The sequence below is a fragment of the Bos mutus genome, chromosome 19 (assembly GCF_027580195.1).
Source record: "Bos mutus isolate GX-2022 chromosome 19, NWIPB_WYAK_1.1, whole genome shotgun sequence".
NCBI lineage: Eukaryota > Metazoa > Chordata > Mammalia > Artiodactyla > Bovidae > Bos > Bos mutus.
The window spans coordinates 29,440,887-29,454,043 of record NC_091635.1 but is presented as its reverse complement, the minus strand read 5'-3'; the positions used below and the strand labels follow the sequence as shown (position 1 = coordinate 29,454,043).

The window sequence follows — 13,157 nt, the reverse complement described above, 5'->3', positions numbered from 1 at the left end:
TTCCCTGGTGGTCCAGTGGCTAAGACTATGCGCTCCCAATGCAGGGGCCCTGGGTTTGATTCCTGGTCAGGGAGCTACAAGCTTGTGTGCCGAAGATCTTATGTGCTGCAACCTGATGCAGCACCGCCCCCCACCCCCCAAAAAAAAGTCTACAAATAAATGTTGGAAAGGGTGTGGAGAAAAAGGAACTCTCTTACACTGTTGGTGGGAATGTAAATTGGTGCAGCCACTATGGAAAACAGTATGGAGTTTCCTTAGAAAAACTAAAAACAGAGCTGCCATATGATCCAGCAATCCCACTTCTGGAAAACTCTAGAAGAGTTTTTCTAATTAGAGAAAACTCTAATTAGAAAAGATACACACACCCCAATGTTCATTGCAGCACTATTTACAGTAGCCAAGACATGGAAGCAACCTAAATGACCATCATCAGGCAAATGGATAAAGAAAATATGGTACATGTATACAATGGAATACTGCTTAGTCATAAAAATCAATAAAATTATGCCATTTGCAGCAACATGGATGGATCTAGAGATTATCATACTAAGTGAAGCAGGTCCATATAGAAAAGACCATATAATATCACTTGACATGGAATCTATAATATGACACAGGGGCTTCCCTGCTGGCTCAGTGGTAAAGAATCGCATACCAGTGCAGGACATACAGGTTCGATCCCTGATGCAGGAAGATCCCACATGCCACGGAGCACTAAGCCTGTGCACCGCAACTGTTGAGTCTGTGCTCTAGAACCTGTGCTCCCAGACAAGAGAAGCCACCACAGTGAGACGCCTGCACTCCTCTACTAGAGAAAAGCCCATGCAGCAGTGAAGACCCAGCACAACCCAAAATAAATAATATTAAAAATAACATACGACACAAATGAACTTATACATGAAACAGAGGCAGACCCATAGACTTAGAAGACAAACTCATGGTTACCCAAGAGGAAAGGGGGTAAATTAAGAGTTTGGGATTGACAGATACAAACTACTATATATAAAATAGTTAACCTTTGTCCTATTGTATAGCAGAGGGAACTATATGCAACATCCTGTAATAAGTAATAATGGGGAAAAAAAAGAAAGCAGGAGGTGGGGGTGGGGGTCATTTGGGGGGGAAAGTCTAGAAAGGGCAGGCTGGTGGCTGAAGCTTCCCAGCTGGCCTTCAGGGTTTCCTCTTTGCTCTGAGAATAAAGTCCGAACTCTACATGGCATAAAAGGCCCTACATGACTGGCCTGGTCTTGGAATATCTCCCTAACCTGGTCTCCAATTGCTTCCCCAGATGCACCTCTGAGTCTTCGAAGCTTCCAAACCCACAGTCCTGTTTTTGGGCCTCCCTCTTCTCCCAGGTGTTCTTCCCGGTGCTTACCATGATTTTCCCTGTGGACGTCAGTGCCTTAACTGTTCCCTTTGCATAAAAGACCCCGGCTGATTTCTCTCTGTGAAGCCTACTATCATACCTGGGTTGGGCCACAGCCTCCTTTCTCTGTCTGGTATCCCCTCAGCCTTAAATGGGGCTTCTGAAGCTAAAAGTGGTTCAGTGGTAAATAATCCACCTGCCAAGCAGGAGACATGGGTTCAATCCCTTGATTGGGAAGATCCCCTAGAGAAGGAAATGGCTACCCACTCCAATATTCTTGACTGGAGAATTCCAAGGACAGAGGAGCCTGGTGGGCTACAGTCCATGGGTTCGCAGAGAGTTGGACTGAGCACACAAGCCATGCCATATGTGCAGTCCTAGGTGAGCCCTGGTGGCCTCATTTGCCTGTTGCAAGTGTCCCCTCAAAACTACTGATGGGGCAGGAATGGCTGAGCTTCAGAGGAGAGTGAGCTACACCTCACTCCCCTGCCCAGACTGCGCCTTTGCACATGCCAGCCCTCCTACCCTCTCCTACATCTCCACTTGGGAAGCTTTTCCTCAGAATTCAAGACCCTGTCAACAACTGTTCCTCTGTGGGACTCCCACACTGACCCCCCACAGCCTCTCCTTCTTGCAGATATTCAACAGATATTTACTGAGCATACACTGTAGTGGTCCTGCTGACATTTGCTTACCATCTAGACTGTCACTTCTGTGTAGATGTCTCGGGCTGTGAATTTTTTGAGATTCTAAGCACCTTAGTTTATTCATCTAGGTATCCCCAGTTCCTGGAAAGGATTCGGGGACATGGTATGCCCCTAATAGATTTGTTTTTTAAAAAATAAATAAGCTGGAGTCCAGGGGCTAAGACTCTGCGCTCCCAGTGCAGGGGGCCTGGGTTGGATCGTTGGTTAGGGACCTAGATCCCACATGCCACAATGAAGACCCAGAACAAATAAATATATTTTAAAAATAAAAATGAATAAACATTATTATAAAAGAAAATGACTTTTAAGAAATTCCTAACAGTCCTTAAGGCTGGAAGGTGGATTTAAGGTCACCTCATCCATCTGCTGGCATCCATCCATTCCAGGCAAGTCATCCTGCAGAATCTATTTGACTGAGTTCACTGCAGGGGAACTCACGGTCCACGTGTCCACTTACTCCACTCAAGGGTAGTGTTGATCATGGAGAAGTCCCCCTGCCGTGAAGCTGGGTCCTGCCCCTCTGTGGTTCCCTCCATGGGTCCTTACTCTTCTCCCTGGAGTGTCACAGAATGAGACCCTCCCTCTTGCCATTGACAGCCCATCATATATTTGACATTTATCACATCTGTCTTTTCTTTCCAAGTACAGAAAAACCACTTACTAGCCATATGATCCAGAGCTTCACTTTCTTCTGAGCTTCAGTTTCCTTGTTTGTAAAATTGGGCTAATATCTATCTATATGGTTGTCAAAATTACATGAGCTCATAAATTTAAAGTGCTTAAAATAGTGCTTGTGTGTGTGTGTGCTCAGTCGCTCAGTTGTGTCCAGCTCTTTGTGACCCCATGGACTGGTAGCCCGCCAGGCTCTTCTGTCCATGGGGATTCTCCAGGGAAGAATACTGGAGTGGGCTGTCATGCCCTCCTCCAGGGGATCTTCCCAACCCAGCGATTGAACCCAGGTCTCCTGCATTGCAGGCAGATTCTTTACCATCTGAGCCACCAGGGAAGCCTAAGAATACTGGAGTGGGCAGCCTATCCCTTCTCCAGGGGAACTTCCTGACCGAGGAATCAAAGTGGGGTGTCCTGCATTGCAGGCAGATTCTTTACCAGCTTAGCTACCAGAGAAGCCCAGAATAGTGCCATTTTACATTCAGCACTTAAAATTAACAACTTACATTTGAGACAGTTAGTTAATTAAAATACATGATGACATACAAAAATTATATTATTAATATTTTATGAATATGTAATAAAATCACATTATATATTACCCACTCCTGATAAGAGCTTCCCTGGTGGCTTAGAGGGTAGAGCGTCTGCCTGCAATGTGGGAGACCCGGGTTCGATCCCTGGGTCAGGAAGATCCCCAGAGAAGGAAATGGCAAACCACTCTGGTACTCTTGCCTGGAAAATCCCATGGACAGAGAATCCTGGTAGGCTACAGTCCATGGGGTCACAGAGTCGGACACGACTGAGAGACTTCACTTTCACTTTCTTTCTCTCCTGATAAAATTGGAAACCCCCTCAGGTAGGGTCCATTGTGAAGTTTAATGGGCAACTTGGTCTGTATTTTTAAAAAAATACATTTATTTATTTATTTTTTGCTGCACTGGATCCTCGTTGCTGCAGGAGGCCTTTCTCTAGTTTCAGTGAACGGGGGCTCCTCTCTAGTTGCAATGTACAGGCTTCTCACTGCAGTAGCCTCTCTTGTTGCAGAGCTCAGTAGTCATGGCACGCAGGCTTGGTACCCCATGTTATGTGGGATCTTCCTGGACCAGGGATCAAAGTGGTGTGCCCTACATTGCAAGGCAGATTCTTAACCACTGGGCCACCAGAGAAGCCCAGTCTCTATTTTTAATAAATGCTTGCTCAATTATGAACAAATGTCTACTAGGCCTGAACTCAGCCCTGATCACTCACATATACTGCCTTGAGATTTTCCAATCATTCTCTATGGTGTTCTTAAATTTAGGATTACCAGCTGTCCTGGTTTTCCCAGGAATGAGGAAATGTGGAAATTTTAGTTTTAAAACTGAATCTGAGGGGGGTTCCTGGGACTCAAGACTTTCAGTGCTAAAACCAGGATGAATTGGTCACCCTATTAATAATTCAGTGCCACTGGATTTGAGGATTGAAGCTTAGTGAGAACTACCTACTTCTGGATTCCACGACCAAGGTTACCTCTACAGCAGTGCCACAGATACGTAGATGGTGTTTCCAGTAGGGTCTCACAGAAGTATTAGACCTTGATTGACAGAGCCTGCAGCTTTGCAAGAACATTTTATCATTTCACACTGTAGTGGTCAGGCCATATGTAATTTAAACTTACACATGATGTATTAATAAATCAGCGTGTCAATTTAAATGCTCTTGTGACTTTTCTAGGGCATCCCCTTACCTGCTTCAGATCCTCAAGAGGGATTGGAGAGTGGTGGTGGTGGTGGTGGGGCGTGGGCATTACTGGAGGGAGGATTGTATGTTGGATTTTAGTTACTCAATCCTGTCCGACTCTTTTGCAACCCCATGGACTATAGCCCACCAGGCTCCTCTGTCCATGGGATTTCCTGGGAAAGAAAGAATACTGGAGTGGGTTGCCATTTCCTTCTCCGGGGATCTTCCTGACCCAGGGATTGAACCCGAATCTGCATTACAGGCAGGTTCTTTACCACTGAGCCACTGGGGAAGCCCTTTGTGTTGGATTTTAACTGACTCTCTAGGGCAGAGTGCCCATTTCCAGGGATTTCTAGAATACCTGTGTCTGGTAGAGACCACAAATAAGGCTTGCTAGACTAACTCACCAACTCTGTGCAGCAGCTCTCCTCACCTGCCCATCCTTGAGTTCATCACCTCCTGGTTTCATCTCAACACATTTTTGGAAATTACAATCTCAAAGTTTCACTCTATTTTTATTTTTTAAGGAATGTATTTATTTTTTTTGGCTGTGCTGGGTCTTTATTGCAGCACACAGGCTCTTAGTTGTGGCCCGTGGACTTCTCTCTAGTTGCAGTGCATGTGGGCTCATTTGCCCCAAGGCATGTGGGATCTTAATTCCCTGACCAGGGATTGAACCTGATGCATCCCCTGCACTGGAAGGCAATTCTTCACCACTGGACCACGAGGGAAGTCCCTCAGTCTGTTTTTAAAGTGCTTCCTATTGCTAGATCTCTGTCTCAGGTACATATAAAGGTCCCCGTGGTCACATCACACTGAAGTGTTCTAGAAAAATTACCTTTAAGTGGCTCATCTTTGAACTTCCCTGATGGTTCAGTTGTTAAGAATCCGCCTGCCAATACAGGGGACACAGGTTCAATCCCTGGTCTGGGAAAATTCCACATGCCGCAGAGCAACTAAACCCTTGTGTTGCAACGACTGAAGCCCTAGAGCCTGTGCTCTAGGAGAAGCACAGGAGAAGCCACCACAAGAAGCCCTCTTGCTGAAACTAGAGTAGTCTCTGCTCACTGCAGCTAGAGAAAGCCTGCACACAGCAACGAAGACCCAGCACAGCCAAAACATAAATGCTGAAATAAAATAAATTGTTCATTTCTCTCATCTGTTTAGTCCAGAAGTGGTTCCTGTTCCAGGCTTGAGCATTCTGCTCGCTCCAGCTCCTCCGAAACAGTCCTGTCGCTCATCAGGGACAGTCACTTCTGTGGCTGGCAGGCTCTCAGACCACAGGGATTTTTCTCACCAGCACCACCTGCTGCCCTGATCCCAGAGGCCTCCCTCCCTTTCCACCTGGCCTCCTCGCTGCCCTCTGGTTGACACACTTTGGGGTTTGCTGCTGGCCAAGAACAGGGAGGGGTTGGGCTGGTGTGGGGTGATGGGTGATCTGGAAATAGCCTTGGGGGAGGGGCCCAGCTCTGAAGCTGGCATTGAGGTGTTAGTCTGCGCTGAGACACTCAGCAGTCAGAAAAAGGAGGCATCTTTGCTAAGTCCAGTTCCCCCTCCTGAGGAGGGTATTCACCCCTCTGGGTCGGTAGCTAGTAATATCCACATACAACTTTGACTCCAGATTCCCTAGGTATTCCTTCCCTTCTGGGCTCCATACTGTTTAACTAGGCTTGCAAAGGAGGGTTCTGGGATGGTTGTGGCCTGGAGGGGGGCCAGCTGGCTCTTCACATACAGCAGCCTCACCACATCTGCCAGCTAGCTCATGATCCCCTATTCAGCACTAGCCAGTCTTGCAGATGCCCCAGGAGATGAAAGGCAGGTCGTCAGTGGCAAGGGCGGGAGCAACACAAGGTATCCAGGGTGCAGGCGTCAGAGGTAGAGCTGAGAAGGGACCCGGTGCCCATTGGTTTTTCCTGAAGTCATCTTCTTCCCTCCTGGATGAACAGGCAGCTGGCTGACAACAAGGCTGGCTCTCCTGAGTCTACCACCTACAGACCCTGGCAACCAAAAGAGACAGGCTCATGCTTTGACCATGGTGGTGACAGGCTTTGATGTGACCAGCCTCCCTGCCACCCTCAGGCAGCCCAGGGCCTGGCTTGTGACTGCGCATTCTCAGCCCATCAGTCCTGTAAGCGTCCCCTTTGTTCATGAAGGTCTGCCCTGTGTGTTGCTCGCTTTGTTTACGTCCAGAGCTTTATGAAAGATACAGTGGTTCATGGAAGGAAAAGTGTGTCCCCAGGCTAACAGGGAGCAAGAGGGAAAAAGTCCTAGTTCACCCAAAGTGAAGGGGACTCTTCAGCCTTCATGGAGAGCTGGAGGGACTTTCTTGGGCTGGTGCTTCATCTGCTTGCTGAGCCCTGCCAGTACCATCCTTCCCATCCACAGGGCCTGGTTCTCTAGGTTTGACCCCAGACATCTGGGTGGTGAGGCAAGAAGACTGCCCTGACCGGGGTGATAGGGACGCTTGGTGGGTTTACCTGCTGCCTGCTGAGGCCGACACCCCCTCCCTCCCTGGACTCCACCTGCCCAATATGCACAGGTGTTCAAGGTCCCCACATCCTGTGACAACCATGGACCCATCCTACAGCTCCAAGACCCCAGAAATGGGACTCTTCTACACCAGCCCAGGAAGGTATCACAAAAAGCAGAATGTGCAGTGGTTAGGAACACCTATGCCAGGCAGTCAAACCAGGGTTTGACTCTAACTCTATTCTTCACCAGCTGGGTGACTGGGTAAATTAATCACTCAGCCTGTTTCCTCATTTACAAAATGGGGTTAATAACATTTACTACTTCATAGGACTGTCCTGAGGATTAAACAAAATAACGCAGAGCACCTGGCACAGGGTCCACATGCATGTAAAAGTTACTACAACCCTCAGCTTTGGGGGGTATGAGGGCCTAAGAGGGGCCCTGACAATCCACCAGTCTACGGACAACCTGCTTTGTTCTTTTGATCCTGAAGCCTTAGGCCACTGTGTATTAACTACTTCCCTGCAATCTTGTACCAGAAGTAGAAGGCTCTGGGACTTCCCTTGTTGTCCAGTGCTAAGACTCCATGCTCCCAATGCAGGGAACCTGGGTTCAATCCCTGGTCAGGGAACTAGATCCCACCTACCTCAAATAAGAGTTTGCATGCTGCAACTAAAGATCCACAGCAAATTAATTAATGCACAGCAAATTAATTAATTAAAAAGGCGACTTTAGCCTTTGAAATAACTGAATTTTGGCACCTTAGATATGGGTCCACTTTTGGCACTGCTTATAGTCCAGGCTTTGGATTTGGTCTCCTGATTTGATCATCCTAGACTCCACCTGCCTGACCAGGGCATTCCAGGACTGGCTTTCTGTCACTACCCTGCCTGCAAGATTAAAGGCATTTGGGCTGACTCTACTGCTTGTCCAGGGCTTGGTGGTGGGGGTGGTGGCCACAGGCCTGCTGCTGTGATGACCAATGGGACATTCAGATGTGGGAATGTGAAACTGGCGAATGGTCACCATATGGGGAGGTGGAGGGTGGGAGGAACTGGGATACAGAGTGTCAGGAGAGCAAGGCAGTGTGTGTTTTTAGGGCCTGTTTGCCCTAAAAAGGAATGTCTCAGGTGAGTCAGCCCACCCATGTTCTCCAATACTAAGCAGGGGAAGGAAAAGCTAGGGGAGGCCATTTGCTTAGAGTTGAAGGTGTAGGAAGTAGAGGAAGACCCCATCAGAATGATGGAGAAAGAACAGGCACCCCCTCTTCCAGTTCCCCAAGCCTTCAAACAGTCCAGTGACTTGATTTATATCCAGTGGTTTATTAAACATAAACAGTCTCACAAGGAGATTACATGTGTCCTCAGGTCAACAGAGAGTACGGGTAAGTGTGTTGATAAGAAAGAGGTGCGAGGTCCCTGATCTGTGCTCTGAGGGGTGGTCAGTCAGGCGGGGCCTGGGCCAACCAGTAAGGCAGATGAGGGTCCCTGTCCAGAGGACTCACTGCTCCTGGGTGCCCCAGGAGATGTAGTCTGGCCTTGTGGCTGCGTGGTACTCATCGATGAGCTGCTGCACAATCTCCCTGGATGTATCCAGCTCGTCAAAGTTCTCCTTGAAGATGTCCTCCTTGCGAAACTGCTCTAGGAAGGCCTCCCGCTTCCGCAGCTTGTCGTACTGGCGACAGGTCCGCTCGAAGAGCTAAGGGTGTACAAAAAGGACTTAGAGTGGAGAGGGGTCACGGAGAACTTCAAGGAACCATGTGACTCAGAGAGCCAGGGAACCAAGGCTGGGGTATCCCCACAGTAAAAAAAAAGCCAGAAGCAGGGCAGCAGGGTTGTAGAGAGATGAGGCACCACCAGGAAGATGACTATGGGGCTCACCGAGGAGATGCTGGTGTGGTTGGCCATCATGAGCCCACTGACCCTGTGGGCAGAAGGCAGGTAGGGCGACTTCCTGGACAAGGCCACCTGGATGCTGGCGGGGCCCCAGGGGATGAAGTTGGCCAGCTTCCGTTCCCGGATCCTCTGCAGGCTCTTGTGGACCTGGGGTGGGCACAGGAATGGTGGTGGTAGCCTCTCCTCTACCCCTATGGGCTCCGGGGGTAGGACAAAGGGGCTTCACCTACCTGGGTGGGGTCCACCTCCCCCTGGATGATGTTGAGGATGGCGATGTAGCAGTGGTTGGTCTGGCGATCCCGGCCTGTGGACACCATCACGTTCTTGGGCTGCAGCAGTCGCCTCATGACATCCAGGACCGTGGTCTTTCTCACGCTGGCCACCTGAGGGGAGAGTGGCCACAGGGCAGCCCAGCACTCAGGGCACAGTTGAGAGACGCATGGACAGAAAGCACGAGGCGACGCACAGCCCCATCAGACGCGGGGGAGCCTGGTCTCTCTGGGGAGTGTCCTTAGATTCAGGTCCTCACTGAGGGATCAGAGATCTCAGTCCCCCGAGCTCAGCTAATTCATGCCTTGTGCAGAAGCATCAGCAGACTCCATATAGCCTGGGCCCTGCAGGGCACCACAGGCAGGGGGAGAGGAGAGCAAGTCAGCCAGGAAGCAGGGCCTCTGGGTGCAGCAGAGAGAAGGGAAAGGCTGGTCAGGGCCTGCTGGGCCTGAGGGCTGCTCTTACCGACTGGTCCGTGGTGAGGGGGGTGTAACCAGTCATGAGGAAGTGGAGCCGTGGCGTGGGAATGAGCGAGGCGATGAGGCCGATGAGGTCGTTGTTCATGTAGCCGGGGTAGCGCAGGGTGGTGGTGCTGGCTGACATGATGGTGGATACCTGGGGACAGGGTGCCGGGTCATGGGCCTTGTCCTGGGGGCCTCCCTTCCCTAGATGGTGCTTTGGGAAGGAGGGAGTCCAGGAGCAGGGGGCTCACCAGCTGGTTGATCTGGGAGAATGAGGGATTCTGGATGTGCAGGCGGTCTGTGGCGATCCGGTTCAGGGCAGTGTTGTCCAGCACCACCTGAGGGGACAGAAGAGGGTGTCAGATTTAGGAGGACAGAAAGTACAGGAGCTCTGCCTGAGTCTGGGCTATGACGCTTCATTTCCCTGGTGCTTCATGGCCAGAAAGACCCATCCAAAAGAGACTTGAACAAGACTGGGGCACAGGAAGGTTCAAAATGGGACTTTTAAAAATGCATGAAAAGGATGAAATAGACGGGGGTTGGGACTGGAGTCAGGGAGACTCCCGGACTTACCACACAGTCGGCGTTCTGGGTCAGCCTCTTGAGCGTGAGCAGTGAGTTGTAGGGCTGGACCACCACATCGCTCATCTCATCCTGGTTGGGAAACACTGAGTATGTCTGCACCAGCTTCTTGGGGTACCTAGTGGTGTTTGAGAAAGGATGGTCAAGGGCAACAGACTGGAGGCTTGGTAAACTTGGGGTTTCTAATGACTGTCAGGATGGGGAAATTGGGGTTCGGGTCACAGGACAGCAGAGAAGGGAGACTTGACTTTTGGCAGTCTGTAACCCAAAAGGGGGGAAGGGCAGAGAGACATCTTAGGACCTAGAGTTCTAACTCTGAATCAGGCTTACTCCCTGAATCTTCATCAAAGATCGGGATTCTAGACTCTGGTTCCAACCACTAGGAGTGTGATTGGGTTCCTGATCATTGTACTTTTCCTTTCTCAATACAGCAGGGAATGAAGAGCCCTTTCCTGCTCCAGTGAATGGGAAGGTTTTATCTGGAGGGCCTCCCAGTCACCTGGGAAACCAAATCCTCACTGCCCTTCAAAACAGACTTACCTGTCGTTGAGCCGTTCTAAGAGGTAGGAGCCCAGGCCAGAGCCTGTTCCCCCAGCGATGGAGTGACACAGCACGAAGCCCTGCATGGGGAAGGGGCGGTCAGTATCTAGGTTTCAAGTGGCAGGATTTCCAATTTTACCCATCTCATAACTTCTTGGACTCCTATCTTCCCAGGACCTCTCCTCCACTTCCTTCCCCAACCCCCCCACACAGATTAGTAGACTCTTCATTACTTCCAACGAGGCCCTGTGGCTTCTGTGCAGTGCAAAGGTTGCACAGGGAGGGTCCCACACCTAACAGATGGCTTCTAAAGGGTGCTGCCGAGCTGTCCCTGCTGGCCCCCCACTGGCATTCCGGAGATGCTCACCTCTAGGCTGTCGCTGCCATCTGCCTCCCGGTCTATTATGTCAAAAATGTCCTCGTGAATCTTCTCTCCCTGTACAGACATGGGGGGCATCAGAGTGGGGCAGGACTAGGGGACAAGGACTTTGGCCTCAGAATAGCCACCCTCCATTCTCCTTATAGTACCTAAAAGTCCTTTTCAGAACACAGTGGTCCTGCTTTTTGTTTGCACTGAAAGGTAGTGCAGCCTGGTGGTTATGAGCAGGGTCTCTACATCCAGACTGCCTGACTGCCTATATTAGCTCTAGGTCTAGTTAGTCGGGTGACTCTGGGCATGCTACTTCATCTCTCTATACCTCAGTTTCCTCATCTGTACAATGAAGGCACTAATACAGGTCCACAGTCCCTTATCTAAAATTCTTGGGGCATTATGTTTCAGAGTTCAGATATTTCAGATTCTAGGAGGGCTATATGGTGTGTATAACACAAGCTAAGTAGAACACCAGTGGGGCAGGGGTCTGAGGGGTGCTAACCAAATACATTAATATTTCTGTAGTGAAAGGAATGAGAAGTGGAAGTAAGTTGAACAGAAACTATAAACTAGCTTATCTATATTGAGATTCGGTTTTGATGCTAAATGAGTAGTTATAAATCCTCTTTTAGTTTCAGAGTTTTCTGGATTCTGGAAACCTACAGAGACTGTGGACCTGTAGTACCTACCTCTAGGATTGTTGGAAGGTCTGGGTAAGTTAATTTATGTAAAACACTAACAATGGCCTGGCATCCGGCATGAGCCGAGTGCAGTGTCTTATGACTATTACATAGTTCGCTCAGAACCCCCTCAGTCACATCTCCCTCTCCACTCATATAGTCTCCATCTGGTTTATCTTCTCTTTAGGAAGTCATAGGGCCAGTCCCCATGCAGGAGTGGAGTTCTTCTGCCAGGGAACAGCAAATGACCTGGGAGAATCCGCTGGCCCAGTTGTTGCCAGCTCCTCCTCCATGCTCCGACAGGTAGATGTTCTCTGGATTGTAGAGCTTGGCATAGGGGGAGTTGAGGATGGAGTGGATCACCCTGGGCTCCAGGTCCAGCAGCACTGCCCTCGGGATGTAGTGCTCATCGTCTGCCTGTAAAGGGGAGTTTAGGAGGAGCCCAATCAGCTCGGGCCTGCCCAGTCCTCCAGCCCTCCCAACCCTGGTTCCTGCCTCCCTCCCTCTTCAAGCCAGCCTCCCTGGCTCCTCTGCCCAGTGGGATTCCCAGTACCAAGCCACTGCCCTTCCCTTCAGAATCCCTGGGCCACTACCGGCCCTGGCTAAGTCGCTGGCGGCACCTGGTAGAAAAAGACGTCCTTGCGATCAGTGCCCTCGGTGGCGAACTCCTCCACGATGCCCTCGGGACTGATACCATGCTCGGCGCACAGCTGTTTCCAGAACTCGAACCCAACTGACGGGAGGGACGGGGGCGGGAAGAAAGAGGATATCTGGGTCTGGGCAGGTTCCAACTAGGAGCTGGGGGACTCAATGCCTGGGTCCAGGGATAGGAAGTCAAGCTTCGGGAGTCTTTCGTGTCAGAGGAAAGGGCACTATATCAGCGACTGGGCAGAGGAGGGCCCCTTGGGGTTGAGCAACTGGATACTGGGTCAGGCATGTCCCACCTTTCGGAGAACTACGATTCTGGGAAGGGCAGATGGAGTTCAGGATCCCACAGTGAGATCCCGTAGAACCTAAGAAACCCTGGCTAGTGGAGGGGCCGGAAGTTCGCTCACTCTGATTGCCGCACTGGCCCAACTGTAGGGTGATGATCTCCCTCGGCATCTCTCCTCTGGCAGCTGCGTTGCAGCCGCTTTCTACGGCAAAGCTACCGCTCTCGCCACAGAAATGCTGCCGCTCCCGCCAGCAAAGCCGCCGCTCGCTAGCCCGTCGCACTGCGCATACGCCAAAGCTCGCCCCGCCCCCAAACTCCCTCTGTTCCAATGAAAACTGAGTTCTGGCGAGGGCACTTCCTTACTCGTTCGGCTTCAGCCCTGCAGACTGCGCGTGCGCAGCTCCTGACGGGCGTCGGGGACGTAATTTTGACGCAGTGTTCTTCGTCCTGGGATGTACGCGACCAAGAGCGTTCGCGCAGGCGCGC

At 50.5% G+C, this 13,157-nt stretch overlaps 1 protein-coding gene and 1 long non-coding RNA gene across 2 annotated transcripts in view; one reads left to right on the top strand and one right to left on the bottom strand.

Annotated features, from left to right (window-relative positions):
• The window catches only part of LOC138992117 (uncharacterized), a 41,706-nt gene extending 30,894 nt beyond the window's left edge, over positions 1 to 10,812 (top strand). The window contains exon 3 of the long non-coding RNA XR_011468004.1: positions 10,576 to 10,812. This is a non-coding gene — a long non-coding RNA (uncharacterized lncRNA). The remainder of the gene's footprint in view (positions 1 to 10,575) is intronic.
• TUBG1 (tubulin gamma 1) lies at positions 8,239 to 12,956 on the bottom strand. The gene is made up of 11 exons (XM_070389869.1): positions 12,793 to 12,956; positions 12,358 to 12,470; positions 11,987 to 12,154; positions 11,052 to 11,120; positions 10,685 to 10,764; positions 10,136 to 10,262; positions 9,814 to 9,900; positions 9,567 to 9,716; positions 9,062 to 9,214; positions 8,817 to 8,978; positions 8,239 to 8,634 (listed from the first exon to the last, which is right to left on the bottom strand). Exons 1-11 carry the CDS (start codon positions 12,839 to 12,841, stop codon positions 8,437 to 8,439), a joined length of 1,356 nt encoding a protein of 451 aa, XP_070245970.1. The 5' UTR covers positions 12,842 to 12,956; the 3' UTR covers positions 8,239 to 8,436.
• Between the last annotated feature and the right edge of the window lie 201 nt (positions 12,957 to 13,157).

What these genes read in the sequence shown, in the direction of transcription:
- TUBG1 (XM_070389869.1), bottom strand. Translation starts at nt 12,841, where the DNA reads ATGCCGAGGGAGATCATCACCCTACAGTTGGGCCAGTGCGGCAATCAG. An exon ending in GGGCCAGCGGATTCTCCCAG is followed by an intron (nt 11,121 to 11,986) that starts GTCATTTGCTGT and finishes ATGTCTGTACAG; the next exon opens with GGAGAGAAGATTCACGAGGA. An exon ending in ACCACACCAGCATCTCCTCG is followed by an intron (nt 8,635 to 8,816) that starts GTGAGCCCCATA and finishes GTACACCCTTAG; the next exon opens with CTCTTCGAGCGGACCTGTCG.